Source organism: Taudactylus pleione, unplaced genomic scaffold (assembly GCF_031769625.1).
Source record: "Taudactylus pleione unplaced genomic scaffold, aTauple2 ptg000707l, whole genome shotgun sequence".
Classification (NCBI taxonomy): Eukaryota; Metazoa; Chordata; class Amphibia; order Anura; family Myobatrachidae; genus Taudactylus; species Taudactylus pleione.
In genome coordinates this window covers 14,647,188-14,663,788 of record NW_028285109.1, presented here as the reverse complement: position 1 = coordinate 14,663,788, position 16,601 = coordinate 14,647,188, and the positions used below count along the sequence as shown (strand labels likewise).

The following is a 16,601-nucleotide window of genomic DNA, read 5'->3' as shown; positions in this document are numbered from 1 at the left end:
TCTGAACTCAATGGTGACTCCTTTTCATTTATCCCCAGAGAAGAACAGCATAGTGCCTTCTGAATAAAATACATTGTACTAATGCATTATTCTATCTATCTATCTATCTATCTAATACACAGATCTATATATAATATACACAGATATCCATGAAAGATAACAAATAAAATAACTTTCAGGCCTCTATTACTGCCTATGCCTTGAACAATATCTAACATAATATGTCTGCAGCTGTTCGTTTGTTGTGTCTTTGTGTTTCTATGCTGGTCTTGTTAGGATTTTTTTTCAACACCACAAATTACATTCACTATAAATAAAACCAAAACCACAACACTTGATGAAATATAACAGGCGATTCTGGAAAGAATATTATATCCAACTGCAACACACTGGAATTAAAACACATTACAAAAACTATCTGAATGCCACATATTCATTTAATTGCCATTATCTATCTATATACTTATACCAGCCAAAATGCCAGATTAATAGATTGGGACAATTTTGAGGAAAACCCTCATCCACACAAATCCCATCAACAGTCTCCCGCAGACACATGATTTTTAGGGTAAGAACATAGACCTTCCCTTTAGGCCACACAACAGGTGAAATGACAGGTATAAAGCATACTCATGAAAATTATTTATGGGATTGTGAATAATACAGCATCTTATCTTACATTATTATTATGCAAAGCATTTTTGTTATTAATAGTTTATCAATTAGCTACCACTGATAATGGGCCTGATTCAGAGATTTAAGGTAATGAAATCGCAACTGCGATCTCTCACGGATCGCAATTTCTAAACTATGCTAATGACTTCCAAAGCTTACATGAGCATAGGGATGCCCACTGCTGCCTTCTCATATCCGTCTGATGACATGCAACAGCGTAAACATCGGGAACATTGATGCAGATTAGGCAGCCACGCAGCTTCTGAGTGAAGGCTCATCTGTCTCAAACACTGCGGCTCTCCTGACACGCTGAGCGCTCTCCTGCTATGAAGGAGATCGCAATGGCCAATTTATTCACGTCCATGAAATGGAGTTCAACTGTTCCCGACATGCCTGCGTTTGCCTAGCCCCCCCCATTACTTCCCCCAAACGCTGACCACCTGTCACTCACTTTGCGAATTAATCCCCTTTGTGAGCGTTATCGCGAAACAATCGCTGTTCGTCCGCAGTATGGCTTTCACGCATGCGCATGTCTAATAATCGCTCCATCTGCGTAAATATCAGCATTGCGTAAATCTCTGAATTGGGCTCTTAGGCTGTACGTTCAGAACAGTATATGATAGGACAAAGTTGTTGCTATTGCTTAAAGAGTTTACCCATATAAGTGATACTGTACTGTGTCAGCAATACCTCATAAAACATTACTGCAGCAGTTACAAGACAATTATTCATATATCTTAGAATGGCACTAACCGGAAATTGATTCCTTGCATGCCCTGTGTGTGCCACTTCTTAGTCTTGCAAGGGATTAATAAATCAGTTAGTACATCATCCGATTACTGTGTGTAAGGACATTAATTGACAATAAGCACGTGTGATCCCTATACTCTAATGTAACCCTGCTGGCAAGGAGGTATCAATGTACGAAAGTGGCTGAGACCTCAGGGAGTACTTGCAGTGCGCGAGGAAAGGTTTTTTTTATCTACCAGGTACCAGAAAAAGTTTAAGTACACATTTATCTGTACTAAAAATCGGGATGTGGCAACTTGCAAAAATGTGGTGAATGCTCCCTACTACACTGCAGGAACCCTGCCTCTATTATATTACAGTAGTAATAGGGAACAGCTACTGATGTGTGTGAATGACGGGATAGAAACACCAATAGATAGAGAACTGGTGCTCATTCATGATATTCAGCTACAATAATCATCCTGTTTGTACATATTGTAATTTTCCAATTGTAAAGCGCAACGGTATATGCTGGCACTATATAAGTAAATGTTAATAATGTTAGTAACAATAGATAGATTATATCTATGGATGTAAGCTGTGAGACTTAAATGACCACTTGTTCTGGTGTAAAAAGACAGCAACTGAATACACTTACCAGACCACAAGTGGAGACCATCAAATCCATAGGAGAAAAGATCATCCCCTACACCATTGCCTCCCCATCCTTCCCCTCCACCGGGATAAGGGGCATAACCGGACGTTGAAGCCCAGCCAACACGTAGATGAGTTGGCTCTGGTGTCAGAAACGGATCTACCTGATCGATGATCATCTCAAAGTACCACTTTTTGTACTGTGCTGAGCCCTCTGCCACACCCAGGAAGATGTTGGGTCTCATGCTGAAAAACATAAGGGTCAACCAGAATTACACGCCGTATTTTGTCAGAATGCAACACACAAAATTAAACTTGGCCAAAGAGGAGCACTATACTGATGCACCTTGGTTTTGTTCATATGGATTACCCAAACACAGCAACAAATGTCAACAAACATCGTAAAGATTTAAATATACTGGGGGTTCTTTCTTTTTTTTTTTTTTTACATTTAGGAACCAAATAATTACTTTGGAATATGTTTTCATAGATCATATTTCCTAATAGCAAAACACAATATATGTATTTCATAAAAAGCAAACTATATGAAGGGGGTACCTGGCTGCAATATTTATGATGAATAGCCTAGGGAACCATGGCGGCAACTGAGTGCCCCTCGCCAAAGAGGATGAACCGAGGCAGTATGTGAGCCCATCATATGATGCTTACATCCAAACCTGGGATGCACTTTTTAGCCAAGTGCACCCTGCCGCTGCCAAGTCCCCCCGCCAGTCGGCATAATAAATATTATTGCAATGTGGAAGGGAGTTTCCATCATTATCAAGTAAAGAATGCGCACCATGACTACAACGATGGCAAATAACTGTTTGCCATCATCAGCGTGTAACTAAGATTTAAAATGATTCTGAGTTAGTAACGAAAAAAAAAATCACTAATTTAAAAAACAGTAACATTAGTTGCAGCAAGGAAAGCACCATTTGAAAACAGTTAATGTAAAAAAAAACAATCTAAAAAAAATAAAAACCAGGCCACACCTGGTGACATCATTAACCAAACGAGTCTGTAACAATAAATCCCTCCTGGGCAGCAGGTTGTCACAAATGAGGTTCTGGTTTGTACGCACAGCGACCCCATTACACACACATAGAGAACAGAGGACATCCAGGACCTGAGTAAAAACAAACAAAAGAGATGTATAAAGGACACATCAAAGAACATGCAGAGGAGATTTATAGGAACAAAGTGAAATAGTGATGTACCCACCCGACCCCTCCCTCACCTCGTCATTATTTAATTCATCACTTTTCCCCTCCGGACCCGATATCCTTTATGACATTGATGGTAGGTGCCACAGGTATTAATTTCATATATAATCATTTCAATTGTTCTAACGTCACTCTAGAAAGACCACAATCTCCATCATAATATGTTATGTTTTTATTGTTATAAGCGGCCACGCTACTTGTGACGGCTCACATTGCCTGTCTCCGACCTGGCTGCCACTAGTGGCCGGGACACCATCCTGGTCCCATGAGCTGCTTCATCTCATGTGACGGCTCACACTGGCCTGCTTGTGTTCAGGTTGTTGCCAGACAATGGGGGGGGAACCTGTTCTATTCATCTGCGCTATCAAAGAGAGAGAAGTAGGCCCAAACAGACACTGCACACAAGCCCCCTCCTCTCTTAAGCCTCCCATGAATAAGCCTTAACCATTTTTTTTTGTTGAAAGTGTGGCAATCTGAAATTTCCAGCATGGGAGGCTGGCTATCCCTTCATTACCTGGTCTGCCTTAGATCTGTTATACTATTAATTGACAATTTGACAGGGAAGCCCTTGACATTTTCACAGACCATTGAAAGTACAGTAGAGTTAGACCATTTCCTCTAGCCTACCTTCAAGCTCAATATTACGTGGCGACAGTCTTGAGAAGATTGTCCCCATAATAAGCCACTAGACCACTTATTATAAAACTGTGCAATACAATGGAGTGAGAACTTTCAGCAGCCCATTTACAGTGGGCACTTTCATTCAATTAAAGGCCGTATTCAATTTGAGGTGAAAAGCCGTTTTCGCGTGTTTTTGGCGGAAACTTTTCGCCGATGACGTCATTTTCGCCTGTTTTGATTTTACTCCGTATTCAATTTGGAAGACTTTTCTCCTAGGCGGAAAGTCAATGCAATGTAATAGGCGGAAAAGTTTCGCCTATGAATAGCAGGCAGAAAAAAGTGCAGAATTGGGGTTTTGCGGAGCAACATTGCGGGAACCCCCGTGCAGGCTTCAGACAGTCCCCCAAAGGCAAACGGTGTCAAAAATAAAAAAAAAAAACACTTAAGAACACCCAAAAAAACCACTTTGAATTTGGGGGTGAAAAAAAAAATGTTGGGGGACTAGGTTAAAAGCGAGCGAACTTGACTCTGGGGGGGATCCCAAGTATGCCCCAGGTGTTTTTTTCATTACAGGGGCTTGCGGAAGCTGAATTTTAACTTTAGCAACTTAACCCTAGCAACTTTAAAATATGCTGGCCCCCATTTTTCAAGTACCGCAAATTTGCTGGGATAAGTTATTTTCTGCAAAAAAACCTCCTGAGTACTATTCTGCACCACGTGTACAAAAACGCTATTTACTAGCTATTGAGCCCGTTTAAAAACAACAAAGAGCTTCATTGATAGTCTCCCCCTTTTGGTTAGAGAGCAACTCAATACCCTCCGATTCAGCTCTCAACTGATTTATTGGCTGCCACATATTACTTCATGTTTAATGTCTTGTTGTGTGTTGTATGCCCGGAACTGGCCGGCTTGTGGCTCCTTTTTCTTCCCTTTTTGCTTGGATTCAGGTCTACCTTTATTTTAAAATTATTTTATTATTCATTTTGTAATATAATGTATATTATTTACTTATTGTGATACTAATTTAATGTATCTTGACTAATGTACAAACTGTATGCATGCATAGTTTATTCCTTGGTGATTTCAAGGTTCAATAAAGAAAACGTTATTTAACAAACAAATGTAATGGTGCTGTATATTGCTCACTTAAATGTTAAATGCCTGCTGGTACATATGCCTTGGAACCATGTTTTTCCATTTTGAGGTTATGTAACAAGTAAGAAATGGTCAGTGTGGGGAGGGTCGGCATTCATGCAGTTATACCTTGTGATTTCGTCCATGTTTGTCCAAGAGAGAAATTACAGAGCGAATATGTCCTTTCTCTATTAAATTTAAAGCCTCTGGGCTTTCAATCAAGATGCAGTGCAGAACCTCCAGCATTCCTGCAATGAAACAGAAAAAATATGAGATATGGTAAGAACTTACATTTGTTATCTCTATTTCTACGAAGTCCATAGGGTTCCACAGGATACCTTGGGGTATAGGTGATGACGTCAGGCATCGGGCACCATAGAGTTAAGTTTTCAGCCTCCCAGGATGCACTAGGGTCCCCCTCCTATACCCCGCCCCCGAGCCAAGGCATCTCAGTTACGTACCAAGCCATAGGCCGGAGGAGGAGAAGGAAGAGAGAGAACAAAGATCTGGACACATACAAGAATCACATTCTCACCAGAGGGAGACGGAAAAACCGGTGACCAGAGTAAAGCCCATCTGCAGCACAGGTGCGACAGGGCGGGAGTCCTGTGGAACCCTATGGACTTCGTAGAAATAGAGATAACAAAGGTAAGTTCTTACCATTTCTCATATTTTCTACATCAGGGTCCATAGGGTATCCACAGGATACCTTGGGGATGTCCCAATGCAGTATCCTTCAAGGGTGGGGACGCTCCTGTGCTGAAAGGAGAATCCGCCGCCCGAAGGAAGCATCCTGAGAGGCGAAGGTGTCAAATGCATAATAACTCACAAAGCTATGGACAGAGGACCACGTGGCAGCCTTGCAGATCTGGACTGCAGAGGCACCACGTCGAGCTGCCCACGAAGGACCCACAGACCTAGTGGAATGAGCCCTCACAGAGGAAGGAACCGGAAGGCCCTCATGAAGATAAGCTTCTGAAATGGCCATACGAATCCAACCTGCCAAAGTCTGCTTTGAAGCAGGCCAAACCTTTTTACGGATAGAGGACAAACAAGGCGTCCGACTTCCTAAACGAAGAAGTGCGGTCAACATAAATCCTTAAGGCCCGCACAACATCCAAAGTGGCCTCACCCACTGAAAGGTCAGGTGAGTTAAAAGCCGGCACAACGATTTCCTCGTTGATATGAAAACGAGAAACAACTTTGGGAAGAAATTCAGGACGAGTGCCAGCACTGCCCTGTTCCCATGAAAAATCAGGAAAGGGGGTCTACAGGATAGAGCCCCTAAGTCAGAAACACGTCTGGCCGAAGCGATGGCCAGAAGGAAAATTGTTTTAGCTGTCAGCCATTTAAAGTCCACTGAGCCTAGTGGTTCAAACGGCGGTCCCTGGAGAGCCCTCAGAACCACATCTAAATCCCAAGGCGTCACCGGTGGAACAAATGGCGGCTGAATTCGAAGAACACCTTGCATAAAGGTGCGCATATCAGGGATTGTAGCAATCCTACGATGGAACCAGACTGACAGTGCAGACACCTGCACCTTCAAAGAAGCAAGAAGAAGCCCATGGTCTAGTCCCGCCTGTAGGAAAGCCAACACTCTAGACAGAAGGAACTCCCGAGGTGCATAACCTCTCGGCCGACACCACTGGAAGAACATATGCCACACACGATGGTATATTCTTGCAGAAGATGGCTTCCGAGCTCTTAGCATAGTTCGTACTACAGAGCTGGAAAACCCCCTGGACCTTAACATGGCCGTCTCAACAGCCACGCCGTCAAAGACAGCCGAGTCAGGTCCGGGTGAAGACAAGGACCCTGTGACAGTAGGTCCGGTCGTAGCGGCAACCGCAGAGGAATGTCCATGGACAGACCCTGAAGGTCTGAGAACCAGTGCCGCCTGGGCCACGCGGGAGCTATCAACAGGAGCGTCCCTCCTTCCTGTTTGAATTTCCGGATTACCCGTGGAAGAAGGGAAAACGGAGGAAAGAGATAAGCAAACCGGAACGTCCACTGGACGGACAGAGCATCCACCAGAGACGCCTTTTCGTCTCTTGTGCGAGACCCGTACACCGGCAACTTGTTGTTGTGCCGTGACGCCATGAGGTCGATCTCTGGAAGACCCCACCTGTCCACCAGAAGTTGAAAGATGTCCTGGTGCAGAGACCACTCCTCTGGATGAACGTCCTGGCGACTGAGAAAGACCGCCTCCCAATTGAGGACTCCCGGGATGAATACTGCTGATATGGCCGGGAGATTGCGCTCCGCCCAGACCAGGATGCGGGACACCTCTACGAGTGCCGCCCAACTTCGGGTTCCTCCTTGCCAATTTATGTAGGCCACGGTGGTGGCGTTGTCCGACTGGACCTGCACGGGGTGACCCTGGAGAACCCGATGTGCCTGCTGGAGAGCATTGAAAATGGCGCAGAGTTCCAAGATGTTTATTGGAAGCTCCTTTTCTGCCTGAGTCCATCTGCCCTGGAACAAGTGTGGACCCGTGACCGCTCCCCAGCCCCGAAGGCTGGCGTCCATTGTCAATAGGACCCAGTTCGCCACCCAAAACGGACGACCCTTGTTGAGATGGGTCGTCTGCAACCACCAGGCAAGGGACAGGCGAACCTCCAGAGCGAGCACCATCTTCTGGGATTTTAGACTCTGAAGCAGTCCATTCCATTTGGACAGGATCAATTGCTGCAGAGGTCTGGAGTGAAACTGGGCATATTCCACCATGTCGAATACTGACACCATGGAGCACAGTAACCTCATTGCCGAGTGTAGAAAGACACGGCGACTCTGCAGACAACTGCGCACCCTCAACTGCAAGGCAGAGATCTTTTCCCCCGTCACAAAGATCCTCTGCTGACTGGAGTCCAATAAGGCTCCGAGGTGCAGAATCCTCTGAGACGGGATCAGGGTGGACTTTAGCCAGTTTATCAACCTGCCGTGCCGTTGCAGTACTGCAATCATCAGATTCAAGTGGCGTAGAAGGAGCTCTAGAGACCCTGCTACCAACAAAAGGTTGTCTAGGTACGGCAACATGCGGACTCCCTGCAGCCGCAGGAACGCCGCCATGACCGCCATAACCTTGGTGAACACACGTGGTGCTGTCGCCAGGCCAAAAGGTAACGCCCGGAATTGAAAGTGATCGTTGCGGATTGCAAACTGTTGGTGACGCAAAAGAATAGGGACATGCAGGTAAGCGTCCTGTATGTCCAACGACACCATGTAATCCCCAGGTTCCAGCGGCAGAATGATGGACCGTAGGGTCTCCATCCAAAACCGTGGCACCCGCAAGGACTTGTTGAGGGCCTTGAGGTTGAGAATCGGACGGTACGACCCATTGGGTTTCTGCACCAAAAATAGATTGGAATACAAACCCTGGCCCCTCTGGGAGAATGGAACAGGCACTATAACTGGGAAGCAATCGGGAAGCCGACTGCCTAAATACCGGCAGCCGGCTTCCCGGCTGTCATATCCCGGCAAGGGTGAAATGCCGGGCGTCTAGATGTAGACGCCCGCATTTCCCCGATGCCGGGAGACCGGCGCCCGGCATCCAGATCGTAGTGATGCCGGGCGCCGCGAGCGGACAGCCGCGGGGGGGGAGGGTTAGGTTTAGGGCTCCCGTGGGGGACTTAGGGTTAGGCACCCCCCCCGGAAGGATTAGGGTTAGGCTAGGGGGAGGGAGGGTTAGGGTTAGGCACCCCCGGGGGGGACTTAGGGTTAGGCACCCCCCCGGGGGACTTAGGTTTAGGCAGCGGGGAAGGGGGTGGTTAGGGTTAGGCACTTAGAGGGGGGATTAGGGTTAGGCACTTGGGGGGGAAGTTAGGGTTAGGCACCCCTAAGGAGGGTTAGGGCGGTCAGGTTAGTAGATACTCACCTATCCACGATCGGGATTTCCAGCGCTGTCGGGCTACCGCTGCTTCGATCTCTGTTCATGTCGGGCTGCCGCTGACGGGCAAGTTGTTGTCCCACATCCTAGTTGCTGCTAGAAGTTTGATTGCCCGTAACTGGAGAAACCCTTTTCCACCGACCCGCTCTGCCCTAAAATCACAAATCCGACATATAGCGGAAATGGAAAATATTACCTACTATCTTCATTATGGAGGCCATATAGTATCTCAAGTTTGGGTTCCATGGCTCTCATATGACAACACTTCACTGCCTCTGCTCCCTGCACTTACTACCCATATATCATTCATGCGCATTGGTTGAGTTTGATCTCCCTACTCCGACTTCCCTATGCAAACTTCCCTAACTGACTGAATATTCTTCTTTCCTGTTCTCCAGTTGGCACGTTTTTCTTTCTACCTTATAATACTTCTTGCCCAGCATTTGGCTTCTTCTATGGTATTTTGTTTTTCTTGACAGTCCTGTTCCCAAACCCCCCCCATACCCTTCCACCCCCTCTGCTGATCCCCTCCCCCCCACATGCTTATTGCTATTTATTGTATTGAAAAAAATGGCTCATGTACTCTTCCTTATATTTGTGTTTTTCTATGCTACTCTTTTATGAGCTTTCTAAATAAAGAATTAAAAAAAAAAAGAAAGCAGTGACACTGGCTGCAGGGTGCTGTTCCAGGTATATGAGTATTCATCTCAAGGTATTTCATGAAGAGAATGTTAAACTATTGTGAACACATACCTGAAGACGATTCAAGACGCTCTAATTTGCTAATAAGCCAATCCAGGTTATTGGAAAATTGTGCACAGTTGCTCCTATTTCCACGAATAAGGGCCGCTAAAAAAATAAATAAAATAATGTCAATTTGTACAGAATATTAAATTGCAATACAATACAGATCTATTTTTTAAGCCAAACCACCATCTATGCAGTCATTTAGCAGAAGAATGTTGATATATTACTGATCAACACTTATCGCAATGAATGTTGCTAAGAAGTTGTTGTCCCTGCAGAGAGCAAGTAAGTAGAAGTTAAGGCCTATGATGTCCAGCAATAAGTAGTGACAAGTGGTGAGAAAAGGTGTTTGCTATAGGAGCCCTGCTATTGATGATGTCTCTTATGATTCCATATATGTTGATCAGCTGCTGAAACTGGACATCATGTTAAAAACAGAAGTTGGGTAGGGCAACTATCCCACTGATTAGATATAAATGGTTGCTACAAATGGAACTACTAGGTTTTGGGAAACCATCTGGCACCATGGTAAATGATGGCATCAATCTCAATGAGAAAGAAGTGTATCAACTGGCCTTTGAGACTACCACTTAACTATCACCCAATGCAGCTTGAAAAAGGTATTATCAGAAACGCATTGCTGGCAGGACACGTGGACAGTAGTGGATGCTGGTACCTGTGTCAGCAGTTTCAGCCAAAAGGATAGGAGTGTGGGGACACCTGACTGCATGCGCTTGTCTGAAATTACTCAGACCACCTTGCCATCTGGTAGGCATCCTCACCCAAACGAGCCTTAGTGTCTGTTTTATTTCAGGACTTATTATTAAACATTGAGGTCCTGTTTTTTTATTTGTAAAATTTTTTATAAAATAGCTGTTTGAAGCAGTATTATGCTATGTACCTCTATCTCTTTTTATTTTTGTACATGAAATAACACCCGGAAAACATCTATTGGAATTACAATAAAGTATTTTATTGTAATCTATGCTGTTGAATCCTCTTTATGTGAGGTGGTCGCTTTTAATATATCAAGAGGTTTGTACCTTAAAAATCAAGTGGATGGGACGCTTCTATCAACACCTATTTTCGGATATAAATAACCCCTCACACTGGGTGGGTCAACTATCATTTTAAAATACTATAGTATGATTGTTTCCCTTTGTTCTCGTCAATTTTTTCTAAGGTAAACAAAGACACAAAGAGCGCCATTCCGTGGGAGTGATATATGCATCACCCAATGCAGCCAAGATGGTCACCAAGTCACGTTTCTTGTACTATATGTAACCTCACAGGTTGAACAATTTTCACTCACAGGCCACCAATGCTCAATATGACACATTCCCATGGACATTTTCATACACCCAGGCTTGGTTCCACACACACTTGACTACTGGCAATAAATACTGTACGTACATTCTTTTCACATCTTATGGGGCCCTAACCATGCCTCCTAGGTTATCATACAGAATATAATAGTACTCATCATTCCACTGACCTGCTGCGTTAAGCTGCAGGATGGGTCAAGCACAACTCCTACACCTATTACTGTGGGGGTAAACAATGTTTTTTTGTTCTAGAAAACTTACTCATGTTACAGATGTCAGGATATGTAGAAACCACAGCAGTTTGGGCTGTTAATAGTTACCACATACAAGAGGATGTATTGATGCTGAAGCGAAACAACATTTGAAAGTAATATATTTATCAATACTGTAAACATTTATTTACAGTAAATAGTGCCAACATATTCCATTCACGCTTTAAGTTTCCCCTTACCTAGTAATTCATAAAGAAGGTTTAAGATCTCTTTCCATGCTGGTCCAGCTTTTTCCCCAATAAATTCAGCAAAGTGTGCTGCACAACTGTACACATTTAGGCGGTCAATGCAGTTCAGCACCAAAGCCAGCATACCCTACACAGGAGGCACAGATGGCATTTTTAGACAGAGCAAATACATTCATTGTTAAATAGATTCAACAAAAAGGATCAGTGAACAGGTGTTTAGCTTTGTCAAATTACTGGGATTTAGCTTTGATCACATATCTTATACTGATTACCTAACACTGTTGCATTAAATGTCAGTGACACCAAAAGTAAAATGTGTTTGACATGCACAGCTGCCAAGAGATTATTCGGGTCCAGGTACTGGTGAGGTTGTTGCCAAGTGTGGAGCTGTGGACACCGGGGACCTCTGAAGGAGCTGCATTCTGCTGAGGGGGGAGCGTAGCAATGCCTTCTTGTGGGACTAGCATGCCCAGGTCCCCCATACAGGCCCGGGCCTGGCTACTCTGTACCCTACCCTCTTTGCACCCTTGTTGACATACAGTTGTTAATGAGCAATTGCATTTGTAATTGGGGTGTCAATGGAACCTAATCGGATCAATTCAATTAAGTATGGTGCCGGCTATGCAGGGCGCACATCAGTCATATAGTACATATAGTAACTCTGCATTGTGCATTTTAATATGCACCCCTATGCGGCTGAGAACTCAAATACACAATTTAGATGCAAAATCAGGGCAATTAGGGATGATAAACTGAGGTATGCTTAGGAACATTACCAACTGGTGTTGTATTAAACGCCAGTTACATCACATTTGAAATGCAGTGGTTGACAAGTTCTTGCATTTGTGGTTGGGAAAAGGGGTCACTATCTCTAATGTGTTCACTGTGGTGAATGCGGGCAAATAGAGCAGGCAGCATCAGAAATACAGAGCTGCAATGTAAATGCTCCATATCCTAAAGGTAAATGCTAGTAGATATGAAACCTTTGCCACCAATGGCTTCTACTCCTATACATTAATGATTTTCTTAGTATTGAAACATGTGAATCCATGTACAGTATTTTGAAACCAGTGTATAAGATCTTTCACATAGTGGTGATCAGAAATCTATTTGTCATACATACAATTTTATATGGTAAATTAATTGATGATAATCAGAAGGCAATAACATTATTTTTCTTAAGAGTTCCTTTTCTCATACATGCCCCCTTAGTCTAAGGGCACAGGTTGGTTCTATACTAACATCGCTGGTCACATGAAGTAATGTACCCATTTACATTATACACCTCTGTAGTATATGTTTTTCAGCATTTACAGTAATACCATTATGTGTCTACTACAACTAGATAAGATAGACCACTAAGAAGAATACAGGACAAAGTAAGACAAAAGGGAAAATAATGAAGATGAATAACTTTTACGCACATAGAATTGACGAAAAACAGAAACTAATATTAATCACTAAATTATGTGTATGCATACACCCTTCAGTAACAATGCCCCTATTTCATACCTCCTCTTTAAAAAGGTTCTGCCTGTTCTTGAGTGAACGGAGCTTATTCTGTTTATCTTCATGTTCTAGTTCTTCCTCGGGAGGCTGGAAGTAAGCAATCAAGTCTTGCAGGGTTTGAACTACCTCCTCAATAGGCAGGGCGATGGGGGCTGTTACTGTCCGGTTGTTTCCCGTCAGAGAATCCAGATCACTAGTGATAAAACACATACTCTGTCCAATGGAACTTACAAAGGATAACAACTGTACACCTCACACCCTCTGCGTGCGTTGTCGGTGGTGATAATGATTTAAATATAAGTATCCACTTTCTGTAACATAAAGAACACTTGATTGATTTTATATCTTGTTTACCGTTCCCTGCAGATGCTTTAGATGTTATAAAAGTGACATCCTGGAAATGACTAGTACAAATAGTACAGAGGTAATGCTGCAACAGTGGAATTATGAGGCTCAGTACACTTTAATTGGCTTCTACTTTCAGCAGTTTTAATAATCTACTTCTGCTTCCAATGTGATCCAAGACTTTGCATCCTTTTAAGAAGCTAATCAATAGATACATGAAAGATACTTTTCTGTGCTGTGTTGCAAAATGAAACATTGCTGAATAGTCTGTACCTGATAAATTTACTAAACAATCCTGTGGTGTTACGGATGATTCTAGCAGCTTGGGACTCTTCGTGCTGACACTTCTGTAATGTGACGCCATCATCCATATGGCCCTCCTGGTGCAGGATCGCCTGTACAGATTTAAACAGATTTAACAGACAGCTTCTGTTCAGGGGAAACTAATTATTCTGATGCCATATGTATGAAGCAAGTTCCCGGGAATTTTCCATTTCTTGTGCCTATGTAGCTTGTCACAGGAAGGATTTTTTTTCGTATAGATTTATTTGAGCTGAAAAGAATATGTCAGGGCATATTGTGGGCAATGGATGTGGCTCATGTCTATAAGTGACCATTATTTGAGTCGGTAAAACGGGAAGGTGACTTTCTGCCCTGTGCAGCAGTGCACCTCGAGCCGGCCCTGAGGCATTGCTAGATGGCCAGTTCGGCCCTGTTAGATTAAATATATAATAATCATACATTTCTAAAAGTCATAGCAAGCTAAAAATAAGGATCTTACTTTAAAGGCCAATGGATAAAAAGAGTACATAACTAATGGCAATTGAGGATAAGGTTCTGAAAGACTCAATCCTAACGCCACCACCTGGGTCTCATGGCTCTGGTTCCAAGAATTCAAGAGTAAAGAGAATTACTTATCAATTGGCAGAGTAACTAAGTTAATTGAACATGAGATGGTTCTTGGATGTAGCCCAGATAATTCCTGATGCACCTCCCTTCACTCTCATCCTATTTTTCTATAATTTATTTTGTTTTTGCTATATTTATCCCTTCTGTAAGCACATTTCTATAGGAACGAAGCACTTGCTACAGTACCTTAGTACTTCTGGTTTACCACAAAACATAGATAGGCCACTCTCTTTTCTTCGTTTTATTGAAAAATTACTTGCAGTTGTTTTGATGAATATGAAATATACTGTACATTAAAACTTGTACTTACTCTTCTTTTAAGCGGTCCCAATCGCGCTGTCTTTGCATCTTGGGCTTTGTAAGTCAGCCACAGACCGCTGTCTACATGCTGGATAAAGCAAATGGAATCTCCATACTTTATCTCTGCTACTCCCATTCCTTCAATGTCTCGCTTTGGGCCAGAGTCCAATTTTTCCTACATTAAAAACAAAAAAGTAAATTGAAAATATCCGGAAAGTGTCAGATGTACTAAAGAATTGTAGCTTTCCCTAGTTTAACACCATCATACATCTCTACTACTGTATTATTCATAAACAAAAATACATAGGTATATTTCTAATCTATTAATATGTTCACAAATGTTTTAAAAGTACCTAAATTAAATGTATATCCAAAACATACTCATGTGATCGTGGCAGCCCTTTGTTGGGATAATTGCAGCAAATCAGTAGTCTATGACTCATGTCACGTTCTTTTACAGAAGGCTGGCAAACACAAAGCTCTTTACTGAAGCATGTTAATTATAGCGCGATAAACGCTACAAACTTAACATGTTTATTTGTAAATGCCAGAGTCCTGCTATGTGTAAACATAATTAAGATGAAGAGATGGTTTGAAAGACTTATGGTGCATACACACGTTCAGACTAGACGATGATAAAGATAACGTTGTCTGATCACTCTGCATGTGCTGGATGATCGTTATCGAACATCCAGCACAGCACCAACCCCCAAACGACTAAACGATCCGCAATCCCTATAGTAACCTTGTCGATATCAACCAGGTTGGACTGCATACACGGGCGATGGTCGTTATCATTAATGATCATCCATGCCCACGCATCGTCCGTCTTTTGAAGGTTAAAAGAGGCTAAAAAATGGATGATATTAACAGTAAACAAAATCGTTAGTGTTTATATCGTCCTACAAAATCTGACCGTGTGTATGCACCATAACTGTGAAATCTAGAAACCAGCTTTGTCTGAAAATCCAATATAACAATGATGTGCATATTCAAAAATACATAGCAGGTATAAGCCACCTATCATACTCCTATATTTCTTGCTGGATTGATAATAGAGAGTATCAGCGCTATGCAATATGATTTTAGCAGAAAAGTTCGCCAAGTGTTGGTGTAGTTCCCAAAATATTGGTAAGCACAGTCCTTGCAGTATAGTGCTCTAGTGGTATCCACAGGTAATTAGCCGCAGTTCAAATGGTCTGTAGAAACGAAGGTCCAAAGTACAAATGTGTCCTGCTACATCTCAGGACAGAACCCACACCAGGCAGAATTCTGATGATTCTGAGACTAGCCTGGGTAAACATCGGATTTAACATCTTCTCTAAAAAAAGAGGACTCTTTACTGAGACCCTGGACTGACTTTACCAGGGCTTGCATTCACCTAGTGGCACCACAGATGGACCACGCCAGATGCACTTCATGGTGTTAGCTGCTGAGGCTTCAGTGACAAAGGTTGAATGACAGTCTTGTTGCAAGCGAGCAGCCTGGACTGAGAATGGGATTTAACCCAAGTTGGTTCTGCCAGATCAATTGCATAATCTACAGGAGTGAACAGCATTTGTCTGCCAACATCGCATGCTGCATATAAGGGGTTTGTGCCCGACTGTTTACTGGACAAATGATGTATCAATGAGACCTATAGACTTAGGTCTGGAAACTGCCTTGATCAGGCATGACAGATAACGATGATACAGAAGACAGAGACAGTAAACACTATACCAGCATTTTCCGAATAGTGTGCCGCGAGGGGTTGTCAAGTGAGCCGCGAGGTCAGTGCAATCAGAGTTGACTTTACTTGTACTGCTGGCCCAGGCAGGGCTGGGCTCTTCAGGGAGGCTCAGGTGCACCCAGGGCATGACCTATGGAGAAGCGGCAGTGTGACATACTGTAGGTCACATATGCCGTGTTGACCGTCTGCCTGCACACTGCTCCCAGCTTGCAGTATCTGCTCAGTCACTGAGTGTAATTGAGCAACCCAAGCCAATGAGGGACAGGACAGGGATGACAGTGAGCCTTCCCAGCTGGTTATTTTATTTTTTCTCTGGGGGCCATTGTGATTTTTTGTTTTTCTCTGTGGGGAG

General features: G+C 43.3%; 1 protein-coding gene across 1 annotated transcript in view; it reads right to left on the bottom strand.

Moving 5' to 3' along the window:
* The window catches only part of RYR3 (ryanodine receptor 3), a 763,398-nt gene that overhangs the window by 441,104 nt on the left and 305,693 nt on the right, over positions 1-16,601 (bottom strand). The window contains exons 11-18 of the mRNA XM_088456566.1: positions 14,531-14,695; positions 13,585-13,706; positions 12,970-13,159; positions 11,449-11,584; positions 9,679-9,774; positions 5,169-5,287; positions 3,054-3,187; positions 2,063-2,304 (exon numbers count right to left, since the gene is read on the bottom strand). Coding sequence (XP_088312692.1) covers positions 2,063-2,304; positions 3,054-3,187; positions 5,169-5,287; positions 9,679-9,774; positions 11,449-11,584; positions 12,970-13,159; positions 13,585-13,706; positions 14,531-14,695 — 1,204 coding nt within the window. The remainder of the gene's footprint in view (positions 1-2,062; positions 2,305-3,053; positions 3,188-5,168; positions 5,288-9,678; positions 9,775-11,448; positions 11,585-12,969; positions 13,160-13,584; positions 13,707-14,530; positions 14,696-16,601) is intronic.